We start from the raw sequence: 19,709 nt of genomic DNA, 5'->3' as shown, positions 1-19,709 counted from the left end.
TGGATTATTATTACATATTTCAAATATTCAATGAACCCCTACTATATCTCAGGCAGTGGAATACCTTATGAGACATTTTCTTCATTTCAGAGAGAAGTTATGGAGGCCTTAGAAGGGTAGAAAACAATGACACTACGTTCCCTCGCTAGAAAACATTGAAATCAAATTCAAATCCAGCTTCTCCTCAATCAAAATCAAATACCAAGAGCAAGCTATATTGCTTTTCTTAAGATCCTATCAAGTGTTCGATATGACAGAGACATGTGCTTCAGGATATAATTTCAGTATCACACAATCCATCGAGTGCTTTATGCTTCCTGTGCTGATTTTACTAAACCAATTCTAAGAGTAAAATTCAACGAATTTGATGACAATTCTACAATAAAGAACATGTTCTAATTACATATATAATGCAATCCTGAAACTAGAAGTTATAATCTTTAACTAAGGCTCCAAGATTCTAATAATTTTCCAGATATGCTGATTAAAGAAAATAAAACTTTGCCTCCTTTGCTGCTCCAGGAAGACCCAGATCCATCCCTGCATAGGAGCCTGAATCAGTATGTCATTCCTCCCATGTTTCCTTGTGAAGGAGTGCCTCAGATGAAACAAAGGATTCTAAAAAATAATCAAAACATCAATGAAACAACTTTTATTTTTCACTCACTATGTACCAGCAAGGTATTGGTCTGCTACATGCATCATAGCAATTATTTTTCATATCACATGAGGTGGGTGTTGTCACAAATTCCTTCTTGAGGATGACAGAACTGACGTTTGGAGACATTGAGCATCTCATCTAAAATGATTGGAGATTAAGAATCTTCTTTTGAGACACAAACTCTTAACTATGGCACTGTAGTCCTGAAGGAGTGAACAGTGGTTTCAATCAGCTAAATACAAGTGTTACTGCAGCCAAATGATACAGTGAAAGTACCGTTCCAGTAGCGAACTTCTCCTGGCTATGGATCCTTAGGCAGAGGCTGTCTGCCACTTGGTGGGAATACATTAGAGACCACTATTTTAACTGAGAATATAAAATAAGGTTCTGCAAGACTCCTCTATATACCCAAAGACACGTTCTTCATATTATCCCTTTTACTAAACAAGGTACACAGCTACCAGGACACTGTTTGCAATCTACAATATGGGCTAACCCCAACCTCCAGCTCAAGAACTTCAAAAGTGCTTTAGCAGAAGGAACTAGTAGAAGTAGAAGTAGAAGTAGAAGTAGAAGTAGAAGTAGAAGTAGAAGTAGAAGTAGAAGTAGAAGGAACATAGTCTCAGAATCAGGATAACTGGGTTTTATTTCAAATTATTCCTCTAACTCCTAGGATGTGTTGTGACATTTCTCACCACACTGGGCCTCCGTTTCCTCATCTGGAGAAGAGGCATTTGTGGTAGATGAGTGGCATGCTAGAAGTTCAAAGAAGCCAGCTCAGGGACTCTGTCCCTTTCAAACACAGCAGTTCCATCCCTACCTGCAAGGAATGTTCATACTTCCATGTAAGATGATCTTTAAGCCATCTGAGGACTTAAAATATTTTAAAGCATAACACACTAGAATAGATAGTAATGCCCCTTCTGTCTTAAAATCTATAAATTCATCACAGTTCTTTTTGGCTACTAATACGTACCTCAGTCTGACATTCAAGACTTTGCCCATAACTAATCAACTTCATATTTTTTAATGTCTCCCTCCCACAGCAGTCAAGTCCATGTCTTACTACCAGAACACAGACCTCAGTCAATGAAGACCAGTAGGAGAGGCCATGGGTTCAGAGCAAGCAGACTTAGATCTCTGTCCCACTCACGCCACTTACTGACTTAATATAATCTTCAGTCCTGCAAAAATAAAACAGTGTAATAGCCATTAAAGTTAGTATGTGTCATGGACTTATTATTTGAGGGTACTGTGCTAAGAGCTTCATGATTTCCTCTTTTAAGTCCCACAAAAGCCATATGAGACAGGAACCAGTATTGCCTTGATTTTCTGATGCAGTGGATAATGCTTGGAGAGCCTGTGCACTTTGGGTGAGCCGTTGACCAAGGTCAAAGCACAGACTACTAACCACCAGCTTCTGCAGCCTCTCTAAGAATTATACACCCTGCCTAACAATAATTTCACGAGCATCAAAGGAAGTACCTGCATGAGAATGTTTGGGGAACACTAACTAAATATTCATGATTATTTTCTATTCCTCTAAACTCCTGACTTCCTCCTGCCTCTGCCAATGCCATCTGTTGTCAAGAAATCCATTCTTCTTCCCTACTGCCTTACTTCTACCTCAGTGCCCCTTTCACCACCAACATCTGGGATATTTGTTAAAATACCCATATTGGGTGCATATCAGCAATAATTCAATTGCCTAACTTGCCAATTTTTTACTTAATTTCAGATTGGTTTTATCTCCTCGTGTGGATGCTTAAGGAGAGCTCATTTATTCTATTTTCACCAATTTCTAATGCTGTGCTGTGTACACAGTACACATCTAATTAAATTTAATTAAATCCTTGAAATTGAATTCATCCAACAGAAGCAGCATTGAACCATGGGGCCCAAATATTGCTTCTTAACTTTGTTCTCCCCAAATCCTGAAGCATCTTTCATTCTCATCAATAGTGTTTTAAAATGTAGTTTTCCCTGCAGCTTTACTCACATTAAATATTATCAGTCTTGATTATATTAAACAAATGATAAGATTAAAAAATCATATCTCACTTCAATTTGCGTTTGATCATTCATTCATAGAATTTTATCAATGACTTAAAAAGTATATGATTGGTCTCCAGATGAAGCTAAAGTAAATTGACTGCATAGATTTATGCAATGTAATATCTATGTAGAGACAGTCTATACACAGATATCATATCAAAATAGTAATCATAAATTATTTAGTATGTGCTATGTTCTAGATATTTTGCTAGTACTTGATACATGTTTTCTCATTTGACTCTCACATCTAGCTATGTTTAGACATATTTCATGACTGAGTAAAAGCAGAATAATTAACTGCTTAAGAGTACACAGTTAGGGGCGCCTGGGTGGCACAGCGGTTAAGCATCTGCCTTCGGCTCAGGGCGTGATCCTGGCGTTGTGGGATCGAGCCCCACATCAGGCTCCTCCGCTATGAGCCTGCTTCTTCCTCTCCCACTCCCCCTGCTTGTGTTCCCTCTCTCGCTGGCTGTCTATCTCTGTCAAATAAATAAATAAAATCTTTAAAAAAAAAAAAGAGTACACAGTTAGTAAGCAATAGAACTTGGATTTGAATCCAGGAAGCCAACTCTACGGCTCGTGCATATTCCTAAGTGTGTGAATTTCTTATAGAGTCTAATAATTTCTTCAATAAAATCCTGGACCACAAGAAGGTGATAGCAATGTGTTTAAGAATACCACTGGATGTCATTTTTAATGAGCAATTGATAACTCTTTGTTCTTCAGAATATCTGTCTCCAGAGTATATGCATCATTAATAGAATCTTTCTCTAATCAATAGCTTTAAGAGGATTATTTTTGTCAGTAAGACGTCTTAATTCATTTTGCTTTCCTTGAGAGATGAGTGGAGATGGAATTATCTTCAATAGCACCTTTCTGGATTGTAAATTACTATACCACTGAAGATACAAAACTTTATGTTCTCTTGGAATGTTTCCTGAGGGAGGGGGCTGGATCCCTGAACAACCTTTCTTGATTTCACCACACCACCCTGAGCAAATCATCACCATCACCTTCAGCACCAACACCAACACCCCACTGTGAACAGAGCTACTCATAAATTAATGTGTGTGTTTTTATATAAACAAATATATATTTAAAGTTAATTCTTCTTTCCATTACAAATGAAAGCCAAACATTTGAAGTATCATTAATTAAAATAGAAATAAAAACACCTTTCTCAAGGTGATTAGTAGAAAAATCAAAGTCAAAGGAACTTGGTACAAGAAGAAAGCAGAAACATACAATATATATACATATACTTACGTATGCATGTGTGTGCATGCACACGCACACGCACACACACACACACACACGCACACGCACATACACATACAGAGTTGCATGAAAGGAAGGAAACATAAAAATCGCTCTAAAGTCACCTTACACATACCAGCTATTCTTCTTCCTCCTCTTCCTACGAGCACATCCCTAAAACACAAACACATTCTTACAGTTGCTAATCTTATGACCTGGATTAGGCAGACACTTAAATTTTGATAATTTGTAAAAGGAGATTAAAGTAAATCCAGCCAAAATGTGTTGATAGCTTAAGGCTTTCCAACTCGAAGCCACAATTTGTGTGTATAGACAAAACAGGTGAACTACTGACACATTTTAACTATAATTATACTTAATATACGTACATACATACTTACGCATGTATGTAAAGTGATTCGATTATTTCACCAATTTAAAAAATAGTTGTTCAAATTAATAAGAACATGTTTAATACTCAAGTAACTTGTAAAGTTACCTCCAAAACAACCTGATGTCATCCTTGCAACCTCTAAAAGCCAGTTGCCTGATGGTCCCAGTAAGTAGAAGGCAGACATTGTACATGTAAATTTTCCAGGATAGTGTCAAGGTAACCAAAGTTCTGGCCACATCCAGGATGTACTTACACGAACTTTCATCAACAAAAGAGCTATAGATCATTACTTATTAGAGTTTCCACTCAGCAGATCCAAGTAAATCAGGACGTGCACTGGGAACAAATCATCTAAGCCCTTAATGGGGTTATTTTGATAAGGCCAGACTTTCTAATGATTTTTAAAAGAAATATTTAAAAGAGATGCTCTAAGTGTCCAAGGACTTAAGTAAGAAACAAACCTTGTAGATGGCAGAAGAATTCAAATTTCATCTAAATAGGAAAGGTTGCCAAAAAAAAAAAAAAAAAAAAGACAGTCAGATAAGCTATTTACAAATCATTCATGGAACTGTGCCCACCATTTGGCTGTATTTTGAGCTTAACTTCTAAACAGTTTCCAATCCCCATCTTAGAAGAAACACCATTAATAAGATGTTCTCCTTCACATAATAGATTTGAGCTAAAAGAGGACAGGGTGCTCTTTTCAAATGGCACAGAATTTCAAAATGTGCAGACTTGCATCATTCCAACTGCATGCCCTGGAGGCTGTGTCTCTACTGACTGAGGAGCTAATCACCATACCAGTGAATTCCTATCCATCCCTACAGTGATCCCCCTTTCCCAAGGGCAGATATTCACTGGATCCAGGCCAGGCTGGTGCTCCACAAACACACCACCATATCCTGGCATTAACCATTCAATTATCTGCTCCACAAGTAAGCTCTCTGCTTCAGTAACAGAATGGCCTTAGAACAATCCATCTACCTAGTGACATAGATAAAGAAAAGTCAATACACCAGGCAAGTCCTGGGACCAAATATTTCTCACTTAGCCTGGTGTCCCCTTCATCTTTTAAGACTACTATTAAAATTGTGTCACATCTAACTGCAGGAGAGTTGGTGCTATTAAGGATTTAAAAAATGTACCTCAGCTAGAAAAAATAAGGACTCAAATCTTTCTCACTCCATAACAATTAGTATTCCCAAGTAACATGTTTTCTTTTTTTTATTTTAATGTTTTTTTAATTATATTATGTTAGTCACCATACAGTACATCCCTGGTTTCTGATGTAAAGTTCGATGATTCATTAGTTGCGTATAACACCCAGTGCACCATGCAATATGTGCCCTCCAAGTAACATGTTTTCATTCTAGAAATATTTGTGGTTATAGCTTCCATTCTTTTTCCAAGTTCAATAGTGATAAATATCAATATGATACATTTACAACATACTTCCCAGTGCCCACTGCAAATGCATGTGTTAGATAACCTACTTATAGAAAGAACAGGGTGGGGGAAAATAATGTGATCAAACTTGAGCATAACTAAAATTCTAGCTGTGCTTCAAACAACCATACACATCTATATCCAATTCTTCTCTTTTGCACCACCCCCTCAATAAAATGTTTTTCATCATTCTTACTAACACAATTATATTTTTCACTCATGAGTTAATTTGCTTATTAACCATCTGCTCCCCACTGGAGTTTAAGTTCCATACAAACACAACCTCTGTTTGTATTATTCAACACTTTCTACCAAGCCCCCAGAACTCTCTGGCACACTGTAGGCACTAAACAGTATTTTGTGAATAAATGAAATAGGAACTTCCTACACTTAATTGACTTTGGAACCACCATTTTTCAAATAATAAATGTTAACACTATGGACTAGCAGTAGAAAAAGCCCTATAGAAATGACATTCAGCTCTTCAACGTGTTACCCTCATACCCAGACTATCAGTCTCCTCAACATTTGAGTTATTTTTCCTTCCGTTATCTCTCTCATCCTTGTGTCACTATTTTTGTAATGCAAAAAATTGAATTGCATTTCCTGAGTCCATTACATCCCACTTTTCACAATGTCCATGAAAGGAAATAGATCTGTGGAAATGAGGACATCAAGTGGCTTTTCTCTAACACAAGAAGAATCAAGAGAGTACAAGTAGCCTGGGAAGCAGAGCTCAGGGGAGAGCTGAAGAGAAGAGTGAACCCTAAAAAAAGGACAGAATGCCTCAAGGACAGTCTTCACATTGTAGTCAATGAGCAGTTCTATGTTTTGGTATTTTTATATCATGGTAGCAAGGACTACTGTGAAGTGGGAAGAGTAGAAAAGGCAGAGTCTAAAAGACTAGATATTGATGCTTAACCTTTATTCAGTCTCATTTCTTTGCATAAATGGTATAAAGATTTATCTATTAAGACTTATTACTTTAAGAGACTTAAAGCGTATAAAGCACTATCAAAATGTCTGCCTCATAGGCTTCAATAAGAGTTAGCACACACCCTCACTTAATGCCTGATATTTTTTCTGAACTAAAAGTCCATATATGCTGCTCCGTTCTGGGCATGGAACTTGCATAGGATTCTCTACCTCATGTGGAAACTCCACCCCCAAATTACTAGAACTTATAGAGCAATTCAGTAATGTGGCGGGATACAAAATCAATGCTTAGAAATCAGTTGCATTTCTATACATGAACAATGAGACTGAAGAAAGAGAAATTAGGGAATTCAATTCCATTTACAATAGCACCAAAAATCATACATTATCTCAGAATTAACTTACTCAGAGACATAAAGGATCTATATTCTAGAAACTACAAATCGCTCTTGAAAGACATTGAAGAAGACACAAAATGATGGAAAAATATCCCATGCTCATTGATTGGAAGAATTAACATAGTTAAAATGTCTATGCTACCCAGAGCAATCTACACTTTCAATGCCATCCTGATCAAAATACCAATGACATTTTTCAACGAACTGCAACAAACAGCCCTTAAATTTGTGTGGAACCAGAAAAGGCCCCAAATTGCCAAGGAATTGTTGAAAAGGAAAAACAAATCTGGGGGCATCACGTTGCCGGATTTCAAGCTATACTACAGAGCTGTGATCACAAAGACAACATGGTACTGGCACAAAAACAGACACATAGACCAATGGAACAGAATAGAGAACCCAGAAATGGACCCTCGGCTCTTTGGGCAACTAATCTTTAATAAAGCAGGAAAAAAGACAGTCTCTTCAATAAATGGTGCTGGGAAAATTGGACAGCTACATGCAAAAGAATGAAACTTAACCACTCTCTCACACCATACACAAAGATAAACTCCAAATGGATGAAAAGACCTCAGTGTGAGACAGGAATCCATCAAAATCATAGAGGAGAACATAGGCAGCAACGTCTACGACATCGGCCACAGCAACCTTTTTCATGACACATCTCCAAAGGCAAGAGAAAAAAGAAAAAATGACCTTGTGGGACTTCATCAAGATAAAAAGCATCTGCACAGCCAAGGAAACAGTCAAAAAACTAAGAGGCAGCCCACAGAATGGGAGAAGATATTTGCAAATGACACTACAGATAAAAGACTGGTATCCAAGATCTACAAAGAACTTCTCAAACGCAATACATGAGAAACAAATAATCAAATCAAAAAAATGGGCAGAAGATATGAACAGACACTTTTCCAATGAAGACATACAAATGGCTAACAGACACATGAAAAAATGTTCAAAATCATTAGCTATCAGGGAAATTCAAATCAAAACCACATTGAGATGCCACCTTATGCCAATTAGAATTGCAAAAATGGACAAGGCAAGAAACAACAAATGTTGGAGAGGATGTGGAGAAAGGGGAACCCTCTTACACTGTTGGTGGGAATGCCAGTTGGTACAGCCACTTTGGAAAACACTGTGGAGGTCCCTTAAAAAGTTAAAAATGGAGCTACCCTATGATCCAGCAATTGCACCACTGGGTATTTACCCCAAAGATACAGATGTAGTGAAGAGAAGGGCCATATGCACCCCAATGTTCATAGCAGCATTGTCCAGTATAGCTAAATTGTGGAAGGAGCCGAAATGCCCTTTAACAGATGACTGGATTAAGAAGATGTGGTCCATATATACAATGGAACACTACTCAGCCATCAGAAAGAATGATTACCCAACATTTGCAGCAACATGGACGGGATTGGAGGAGATTATTTTGAGTGAAATAAGTCAAGCAGAGAAACACAATTATCATATGGTTTCACTCATTTATGGAACATAAGAAATAGCAAGAAGATCGTTAGGAGAAGGAAGGGAAGAATGAAAGAGAGGTAAACAGAAGGGGGAATGAACCATGAGAGACTTTGGACTCTGGGAAACAAACTGAGGGCTTCAGAGGGGAGGAGGGTGGGGGGATGGGATAGGCTGTGATGGGTATTAAGTAGGGCACATATTGCACGGAGCACTGGGTGTTATATGCAAACAATGAATCGTGGAACACTACATCAAAAACTAAGTATATACTGTATGGTGACTAACATAACATAATAAAAAATTATTATTAAAAAAAAATTCTCTCCCTCTCCCTCTGCTCCTCCCCCCAAATCCCGCAGGCACACACCTGTTTGATCTCTCTCTCTAAAATTAATTAATTAATTAAATAAAGTCCATATAAACCAAGGTATCCTTGTACAACAGATCCAAATATTTCATCTTATCAATTTTTCAGAGTAAATATACTTACTTCCATGTTGTTTTAAGTATCAGAAATAATCAGATGGCATTTGGCCTTCAGGAGAGAATCTTGATAATAAGATTCTTTGCAAAGGAATATCTTAACATTCCTTTAAATTGTTCACAAACCAGCAAAGACTCTATCTACTGAGAACATCAGACTGCCTTACAGTTCTCCTTTCAGTTCTTATGCCTTCCAACTTTGCTGTTGACAATTTATAATGTGTTTCTCTTTAATCTTCTCACATCAGATACCTCTAAGACACAATTGTTGGCCATTGCTTCCATCTTCAAATCTTTCCTTTTGTCTTAAAGTAGAAACAATATTTACTCAATACTTTTCCTATCCTTACCTTTGGCTTACCCTTATCTCCTATCTAACTGTCAAAATAAACCACACATTATTTCGACTAGATTCTGTTGAAATGTCTAATTCTCACCAGTAAATGCAAACTGGATCATTTTTAATAGATGTTAATTCATCTTCCAGGTCTAGACATTCTGGGAACAGTTTCTATGTCTTATGATTTGAGACAGCCATGCCTAAGCTAGGATATGCAGTCATCCCCAAGAACGGGTATACCATGTTCTGGCGTTCGTATATGGTCAATTAAGAAACAGCTCCAGATGACCAGTGAGTAAGAGAAAGGGGTATTTGTTAGAGGTAACACATGTTGGAGGGTTATATTCAGAGTTTCAGAAACTGTAATGTAGTTATGTAGAATGTCCTGATCTTTTCCATGTGCGCAGAGGAGTGTGGTTGCTTAAATATGTCTCTACATGTGAGAAAAGACTACAGCAAATTTGACACCATCTTTCTTAAAGGACAAAACGAATCATAAGATGGACAAAAAATTTCTTATCTATAGACATAAATCTTTCAGGCAAGTGTGTTTTATTTGAAAGAAAATAGGACTGAGATCTAGAAGACCTGGATTTGAATTTTGTAGCTATACTCATAGACATGTGACCTGAGGCAAGTGATTTAGTAAGCCTCTCTCATTGCCTATTTGCTTCTCTGTAAAATGAGGACAGTAATATTGGAATTACAAATTTTGCACGTGGATAAATCACCTGAGGTGAATATGCTGGACAAATAATAAAATGTTCCTTTAATATAAATGTATGTATCACTCCTCAGAGCAAAAGCTTTAGAACCTAATCATATGCCCTATTGTTGAGGTTAAATAAAACAATCTTTAGTGTTGTTGCGTCAAATGGCTCAAGATTTGGTAAGGAAAAATTTAAAAATTTCCTTATAGTAAAAAAACTGTGAGTCATAAGGACATTAAAAAAAAAATAAGACCAAATTGAGAGTAATTTCAAAATCTCTGGTTTATTTTTTGTGCCAAGAAAAACCCCAAACTAGAAACAGGTTATGAATTATTCTCGTCCTTTTGTAGGTGTCTTTCCTTTTGCACATTCTAGGGCTAAAAAAATCAGCAGTCACTTTTTCACTCCTCAACTGTCCCCTCCACATATACCTACCTAAGAATTTCTATTCTCTTGTTTGCTTTAGCATAGGTGAAAAAAAAAAGTCGCATGAAAAAAACAATTTCATCCAAGTACTGTACATATGAAAAGTTTAATAAAGTAGTATAAGACTCTGGAGAAAAACATACTCTAGAATAACCAAACTAGGGATTTATAGTTGTTCTTTGTATTCTTTTCCTGAATCTATGAACATTGAGGCTTTGGTAAAGTACATCAAAAACTATCAAAAGCACCAATCAAAGAGCCTAGCCACTGTCAAGTGCTTAATCAATGTTAGTATGTGGGACTTTTTTTTCAGTCAGTGATCTGCAAAATTTATCCATTCTCTTTCACACTGTGTGACAGATATAATCCTCCCTATTTATATACACCATCCCTTTGTTGGCATTAGGAACAGCCTAAGTTATCCACCTCTTCAATAGACTCCTCATGGCATTTTTCACCTCAGTGTTTCTCACTGTGTAAATGATAGGATTTAACATGGGAGTGAGGATTGCAAAGAACACAGTCACCAGTTTGTCCACAGGGTAGGTGACCACAGGACGCATGTAGGTGAATATGCAAGGCACAAAAAAGAGTACAACTACAGTAAAGTGGGAGCCACATGTTGAGAGGGCTTTGCGCCGACCTTCAGAGCCATGGGATTTCAGGGAGCGAAGGATGACTATGTAGGAGGTGAGTAGCATGGAAAAAATGAGCAAACACATGGCTCCACTGTTGGCTGCCACCACCATTCCCAACATGTAGGTATCACTGCAGGCAAGTTTCAGTAGAGGGAAGAGATCACACATGAAGTGGTCAATGACATTGGGACCACAGAAGGGCAAGCTGATCATGAAAAGAATCTGCACGGTGGCATGCAGGATGCCCCCTATCCAGGCCACCACCACCAGGAGGTGGCAGAGCCCCTGTCTCATGATGGTCGTGTAGTGCAGGGGCTTGCAGATGGCTACATAGCGATCGTAGGCCATGACAATGAGAAGGATGATCTCTGATCCTCCCAGGAAGTGCTCCACGAAAAGCTGAGTCAGGCAGCCACCCAAGGAGATGGTTCTCCTCTGGTACAGCAGGTCAATGATCATTTTGGGGGTGGTCACAGAGGTGTAGGAGGCATCTATAAAGGACAAGTAAGTGAGAAAGAAATACATGGGAGCTGAAAGTGTGGGGCTGAGGGAGATGGTAATGACAATGAGCAGATTGGCCAGCACAGTAAACAGAAAAATGAACAAGAAGACCAGGAAGAGTATTTTCTGCAAGTGTGGATTCTGCGTGAGTCCCAAGAGAATAAATTCAGTCACATTGTTGGGAGGTGTGAGGCGATCCATTCAGGAAGTAACACTTTTCTGGGGCCTGAATTCCCTAAAAGGGATAAAGAGAGATACCGATTATCCATGAAAGGATTGTAGTCTGAATTTCATTGTACAAAAACAGTGACTAACTGCGGAGCATGTCCTGGCCACTCCTTGCCTCAACATTTGTTTCAGTTCTTTCTTACTTCCTCCTCAGTGCTTTCCATCTCCTCAGATACCTCATACCTGCCACCTATGAACACCCATAGCACAACCTGTGTTATGTAAATTTACTGAGAAAACACTGGGCTATAAACATGAGATTGGGATTTTCCTGGTTCCGACTCTACGTGACTTTGCTAAGTTGTCTCAGTGTCCCATGATTCTGAGCCATCCTGTGTCTGTGAGCTTCCAGACTGTTAACTCTCACATGTATTTTGTAAAGGGAATTTACATTCGAACCCTCAGCTCTCATTGTGGAAAGAAAGACATGGTCAATAAGTGTCCGTCATAAGCAGGTGGTTTAAAATGAGAAATATGGGGGATTGGGATAAGCTGGTGATGGGTATTAAGGAGGGCACATATTGCATGGTGCACTGGGTGTTATACGCAAATAATGAATCATGGAACATTGCATCAAAAACTGGGGATGTACTGTATGGTGACTAATATAACAAAATAAAAATGATTTAAAAATAAATAAATAAATAAAATAAAATGGGAAATATACAAGTCATCGGTGACACGCCCTCCCTGGTACCTACCATAACATATATATTGTGCCTGTGTTTATTCACTGTGCCTACCACAGTATCTGGCACAAAGTCTGCAGTGTCTGGTGCCTGTTAGGTAATGAATAAATGCTTGGTGAATTGCCACACTTCCTGCATCTCCACGGGTAAGAATGCACTCACCTCCCCAACCCATAAACCTAGGTATCCAAGCACTCTTGTCCTCCCACTCTGTTTTTCCTATGAGAAACATAAATAACCTTCTGAAGAGAAAAGCTGCATTCTAGTTTAATAGTTTCTGACACAATTTATAGGGTGAATATGAAAAATATTAATTGCTTCTAGGAAAGAATACGTTCCTGGGTCATTTTACTTTCAAGATTTTTAGAGTGTTCATTAGTTACTATTTTTTATTCTTCGACATTCTGTTCCACATACAATTTAGCATAACCACATTCGGTAAAGGGACAGCTTCAGTAGAACAGGATAAAAACTCCTGGATGGGTGTTCAATACATGAGGATCTATCAAGCAAAGGAAACCCTTATTTTAAAAGTTTTAAAAATAGAACTTTAATGTGGAGAACAGAAAGAAATAGTCTGTTAGGTAACACAGATAATATACTACCTACCTACATACATATATACATATACACACACACAAATACATAATCTACTACTTACTCTAAGTGCCTATTAAATGTTCATTCATTCAACAATTATTGCACACATCCTATGTGTATAAATGTATGTTTGTCCACATAACATCATAAAAATTGTCCCTGTTTAAATGCCTTTAGTAATCCCCTCCCCAACACTTTACTACCAAACAGCAGCAGTGCATTCATTCATGAGATCCCTCCGCTCCTTTATGTTTCTCCTGTATGCCTTCTCATGCCCTTTTCCCATCCTCCCATAGCATCCGTCACCCATCATGCTTGGTTGCAGGATATTGCATTACCAATACAATGAGGACATCTGGGGACATATAGTTCCCAAAGGAAACAAAGGAGGAAACATAAATATAATGAAATGTACTTTTCAAGAAAATATTTCTTTTCCTTGTGAAGATAAATGGACAAAGAATGTTATTGTTTAATTATCCAAAATGAAAACTTTACTCATGTGTGAAAAGGGGAGCAGCTTCATTGCATTCCCTTATTCTGAGGTGCACTCCCCCAACAGATCAGAAGAGAGTATAGTGTACATAAACTAAGAATAAGATGTCGTTATATGGACTCTGGGAAACAAACTGAGGGTTTCAGAGGGGAGGGACGTGGGGGGATGGGCTCGGCCGGTGATGGGGATCAAGGAGCGCACGTATTGCATGGAGCACTGGGTGTTATACGCATACAATGACTCATGGAACACTACATCAAAAACTAAGGATGTACTGTATGGTGACTAACATAACATAGTAAAAATTTTTTTAAAAAAGAATAAGATGTTGGGGCGCCTGGGTGGCACAGCGGTTAAGCGTCTGCCTTCGGCTCAGCGCGTGATCCCGGCGTTATGGGATCGAGCCCCACATCAGGCTCCTCAGCTATGAGCCTGCTTCCTCCTCTCCCACTCCCCCTGCTTGTGTTCCCTCTCTCCCCGGCTGTCTCTATCTCTGTCAAATAAATAAATAAAATCTTAAAAAAAAAAAAAAGAATAAGATGTAATGGGTGATTTAGAAATAGCTATGAAGAAATAGAAATTGTTTTGTCCTTTAACCTTGACTCCACAATATTCTTGCTAGGAATAAAACCCAAAGAAAAATATTTTTAAAAGAGAAAAATCATTATGTACATATCTGTTCAACATAATTATTAAGAGCTATGGAAAATTAGAAACTGCACATAATGTCCAACATTAGAGAAACAGATACGTAAAATATAGTGCACCCCTTCGAATAATGTGCTGTTTTTAGAGATGTTTTTAAAAATTGCACAATGCCAAAGGAGAGTTATTATGTTGTAATAATAGGTGGGTGAAAGTTTGGATGCAAATTTGAATATATAACATGATTCTAACTAATTGAAATATATATCAATAAGAAAAAAGACCCCAAAATATTTTTACTTCTAAATTGGTGGTATGTGGTTGATTTTGTTTATTGTGATGCTTGACCTCCTGAAGAGATTTAACCCTCAGATCTGTGGAGTGTGAGAGGTGATTATATGATCTGTAAGATGCATTTAAACCTAAGATTCTGTAACTGTATGATTTTTCTGGGAAAAAAAAATGTATCTCACCTATGAACTTGTCTGGCATAGCTTCATGGCCAGGTTTCCAGGCAGCTGTTAGTTCACCAAGAAATAAATAAGGTTTAAAGGTTGAAGATGCCAACTCACCCAGCTCCATTAAGTGTCTTTGTTGATTTATAAATGGCACCTTTCTCTCGAGCCTCACAGGCATGACCGTGTACCCTGTTTGTAGGCACATTCTGTGAAGTTTCTTGGCTGTGGCTAATTAGACCTCAGGGGTATGTCACCATCATTACTAGATCTTGCCAACAACCCAATTATTTCACGTAACTTAACTGAACATCAGAGGAGAAGTTTTATAGCATTCATCTTTAATGTTTAATTCCTTCCTTCAGTCTGTGTGAAGACAAAACTCCATGACAAGAGCAAAAAACCAAGTCAACCACTTATGAATTTGTATGCTTGATAAAAATGAGTTTAATACAGTTTCCATATTTGGTATTGTGTAAATTAAGCATTTAGGGGGATAACGATCTGATTTTTTAAATTTCCATTATAATATTTTGTGTTTTTTGATTGACCTAGCATTCATGGTGATAATTTTTAAATATCGTTGTGTACATTAAGTGATAGTTTAAATCCCGTTATAATATTGGCACTTCACACCAGCTAAAGCTTACTTCAAAGTAGTTGTTACTTGTGCCAATTCTGAAATTAAATTAGCATGATAATAATGAAAATAATTCCATTCTCTCATATTCAGAGATGATAAAATGCATTTATTTCAGTCATTTAAATTTAATCACATAATATCCCTGTGAAAGAGAAGAGAAATAAGCATCAGTATTCACAGTTCATAACAAGGAAATATAAGACAGTAATTGAGAATGCCATTCTAGAATCACTCTCACCCATGTTCAAATATGCTTTCTTTATTAAAAAGAAAAAGAAATTGTACATAACTCTGGATTGGCTCAAGAGAACGTGGTCACTGTGAGCAACACATGTCATGAGGGAAAATAGTTTAAGATAACTGAGACCAACTAAACCCAGTTTGATTAGACACTTGAGTATTATAGTGCCATGGTAACAGTTGTGATGGCAGATGCCAAAGAAAGTTTGAATGAGGATTGGAAACTAAAGAGTTATAAGGAATATGCATTTTGCTAAAGTGTCACCTATGAAAATGTCTTGAACTTGTCTTTCAACTCTTAAATGAAAACCAGAGTCAGATCAGAGAATTAGCATGTACTTAAAACGTCATCATACCCATTAGCAGGAAAGATTGCATCCATTCACGTTGCCCATTAAGTGGTCATCCAGCCTCTACTTAGTTACAGTGGTTGCTAGAGAGATTGCTTTAGAACTCTACACCTTCTAGTCTAGCCCCCCTCTCACAAAGCCTAAAGTAGCATGAAATGAAAAAAGAACAGAGTTAAATCTAAATCACTGAGGCTTGGCCATGAAAGTAAGTGTTCAAAAGAGAAGTTCCTGGAGCTATACCAGGGAAGTCTATTTCCAGAATATAAATCTGAAGACAGAGTGGCTGGTAGCCCTAGAGAGATAACACACAGAGTTTCAAACTAGAAGGGTAAACCAGAATGAAAGAAGACATTAGATATCAATCATATCACAGCTGGTCAGAAACTAATTGAGATATGGTTTGATGTTTGATGTGTTCAGGGACTAATTTCATAAAAATCAGCTACCTGCCAAGGTGTTCTTCTTATGGACAGCTTCATACATTTCAGTAAGGAGAGGAACATTCAAAGTAGCCGACTCGTATTGTCCTAGACCAATCCACAGACCCTTTCAGCTCAGAAGGACATCTTCTAAGTTGTTTATCACTAATGGAAAGATTTGAGGAGATGAGCCATGGTCTCATAACTCTTCCAATTTTACTTCTTCTAACTGAAGTAGAAACAAATATAACGGTATTTATAATAAAAATATTGGCATAGGCAGAATCACAGAACTTGGAAATACCTGCTAAATTACCTAAGTAAACTACTGGTAGAAATAGGGAGAGCTGTTTTGTGTCACAGAAAGTTATGATGGCATAGTGAGAAATAAGACCATGTCTCCTGATCCTGAAGCTGATGTTTTTACTCTACATTTTCATAAACATAATATGCTTTTTAAATATTGTTACATCATGGAATCAACTGACTTTTTTCAATAAAACATATGGTACCCATGAGGTAGGAGGCTGGATCTTTATGCTAAAATAAGAAGCTACAGGTGCACCTGGGTGTCTCAGTCATTGGAGCAGCCAACTCTTGATTTGGGCTCAGGTCATGATCTCAGGATCATGAGATTGAATCCCTCATTGGGGTCCACGCTCAGTGGGGAGTCTGCTTGAGATTCTCTCTTTCCCTCTGCCTCTCTCCCTGCTCATTCTATCTCCCTCTAAAATAAATAAATAAAATCTTTAAAAAAAAAAAAGGAAGCTGTAAGCACATTTATGATATGCATATACATTTTTATTTTGGTAACAGTCTTCGTTTTTTTAAAACTTTATTTTTGAAAAGAGCCAAAATTGATTCACAACAAAGGCATATAAGTAAGTTGTTTAGCTGAGAAATACTTTCTTTGTCAACTGTAATGATTCCTGTTTTCTCATATCCCTTATAAATGATTTCCTAACGCAGTTTCCAGAGAGGAGTTCAGATTTAAGAACTAAATGCAAAGCCAGATTTTTAATAGTAAAAGTGTTTTAAAAATATGTTTTACTGTATGTTTTGAAAAACACTTGCATTTGATTGTACTAATGATTATTATTCTAATAAAGTGTCACATCCTATAGCATATAATAAAAAAATATGTTTTTAGACCAAATCATAATCAAATACCAGTCCCAGCCCCCTATATAAGGAAAATATCACAGGATGGGGAGTAAGAATATTTGGTCACAAGACTGACTTATATGTTCTATGATCTAGTTATTTAACCCTTCTGATTTTCAGTAAGGACACTAGAATTCAATTTTATAAGTTGTGACCATGTGAAAACTTAAAAAATTTCACATCAGTTTAAATACAATTAATTTTTATAATTCCTGACAACTTTTACTCAACAGAACAAGAAACCAAATATAACTTTAAACATTAGGTATATCAACTGTGTGCCAACAGCGTCTTGGCAAGTATCTTCTTTCTAAACTATATTCCACACTGTCCTGTATGCCAGTAAGCAATATAGCTTTCTGAGCACCAACTGCTGATATACACAAGCCATTATACAACTCTGTAATTAGAAAGGCACATTTTTAAGTTTGTTACAAAACAAGCGAGGTTCTGATGAAATGCTGCTTTTTTTTCCCCAATAGTCTTTGAAATGGTTGAAAGAGCATCAGATTTGGATTTAGAAAAAAGCAGATCTGCACACTGGCTCTGACTGACATTGGGCTAGTTATTTAATGGTTTTGAATTTCATTTTCCTTCATCTTTAGAAGAGCAACAATCATATTAATACATACCTTGCAGAGGTTTTGTCTCACATGAGAGTTATGGGAAGGGATTTAAAGTAATAAAATATAAAAATGTAAAGTTCACGATAGAAATAAAATCTTTGTATTGGGTCATTTATTATCTGAAATTGCATTCCTGTTTAATAACATTCTAATGGCATTTTTTACCTCTGTATTCCTTACTGTGTAGATGACAGGGTTTAACATGGGAGTAATAAGAGTATAGAATACAGCTATGGCTTTATCCATGGGAAAAGTAGCTACTGGTCGCAGATACATAAAAATACAGGGCACGAAGAACAAGACAACAACTGTGATGTGGGAGCCACAGGTAGAAAGGGCCTTTTTCCTCCCTGCGGAGCTGTGAGTCTTCAAGGAGCACAGGATGACCACATAGGATACCAATAACATCACAAAGGTGATCAAAGGAATTACCCCACCATTGGCAGTAACCAAGAGACCAACAAGGAAAGTATCAGTGCAGGCAAGTTGTATCAGCGGGAAAATGTCACACATGAAGTGATCCATGATGTTGGGACCACAGAATGGGAGCCAGAAAGTAACCAGAATCTGTCCAATGGAGTGGAGAAAGCCCACTGCCCAACACACGCCCACAAGGAGGCAGCGTGTGTGGTGGTTCATGATGGTCACATAGTGCAGAGGTCTGCAGATGGCCACATAGCGGTCATAGGCCATGACCACAAGGAGGACAATCTCTGAAGCTCCTAAGAAATGTTCTGTAAAGAGCTGTGTCATGCAGCCACTGAAGGAAACAGATTTTATATCAGAGAGCAGATCAGCCAGCATTTTAGGGATTATGGAAGAGGAATAGCATGCATCTATCAAAGACAAGAAGGCCAGGAAGAAATACATCGGGGAGTCCAAAGCCTGGCTGACAATTATAGTAACCACAATGAGTAGGTTGCCTGTGACAGTGACAATGTAGGTGATAAGTAACACCAGAAATAGAATTCTCTGCATCAGACGATCCTGGGTAAGTCCCATTAGAATGAATTCAGTCACATTCATCTTGTCTTCTTTCATTTCAATGCTGATGATGGATTCAGGAGTGGAGAATCAACCTGCAGAGACAGGATTTCCAATAGCAAGGTGATGAAGACTTTATATTTTGGGCTTTTAGATAAGCCCAAAATATTTTAGTAGTATAAGCTATTTTTTCATGGTATGCCAAAGAGAAGAAATATGCTTTTTTTTTTATTTTATAAAAAGAGTGAATTTTTGAAACCGTCTAATTCAGCTTCTTACAAGGTTCATCACCTGACAAATGGTCACTGAGCCTTTGCTAGAGGACATCCAGGTACAGGGAGCTCACCATATAATTAACCTGATTGCTTCTCAGCCAATTAGAAATGTTAAGAACTCATTAAATATTTTTTTTAAAAAAACTATTTGTACAGCTGTGGGTTTAATACACAGATTAA

The 19,709-nt window shown here is 37.5% G+C and overlaps 2 protein-coding genes across 2 annotated transcripts; both read right to left on the bottom strand.

Annotated features, from left to right (window-relative positions):
- Nucleotides 1-10,989: 10,989 nt before the first annotated feature.
- On the bottom strand, nt 10,990-11,916 carry LOC113246413 (olfactory receptor 140-like). Its single transcript, XM_026487024.1, has one exon. It carries the CDS (start codon nt 11,914-11,916, stop codon nt 10,990-10,992), a length of 927 nt encoding a protein of 308 aa, XP_026342809.1.
- A 6,462-nt stretch (nt 11,917-18,378) lies between these two features.
- On the bottom strand, nt 18,379-19,314 carry LOC113246462 (olfactory receptor 4C12-like). Its single transcript, XM_026487069.2, has one exon. The coding sequence runs from the start codon at nt 19,309-19,311 to the stop codon at nt 18,379-18,381; it is 933 nt and encodes a 310-aa protein (XP_026342854.2). The 5' UTR covers nt 19,312-19,314.
- Nucleotides 19,315-19,709: the final 395 nt, after the last annotated feature.

This window comes from Ursus arctos, unplaced genomic scaffold (genome assembly GCF_023065955.2).
Source record: "Ursus arctos isolate Adak ecotype North America unplaced genomic scaffold, UrsArc2.0 scaffold_23, whole genome shotgun sequence".
NCBI lineage: Eukaryota > Metazoa > Chordata > Mammalia > Carnivora > Ursidae > Ursus > Ursus arctos.
The sequence above is the reverse complement of the archived record's forward strand: the minus strand, read 5'-3'. Positions and strand labels throughout refer to the sequence as shown.

Coding starts and splice junctions, on each gene's coding strand:
- LOC113246413 (XM_026487024.1), bottom strand. CDS start 11,916: ATGGATCGCCTCACACCTCCCAACAATGTGACTGAATTTATTCTCTTG.
- LOC113246462 (XM_026487069.2), bottom strand. CDS start 19,311: ATGAAAGAAGACAAGATGAATGTGACTGAATTCATTCTAATGGGACTT.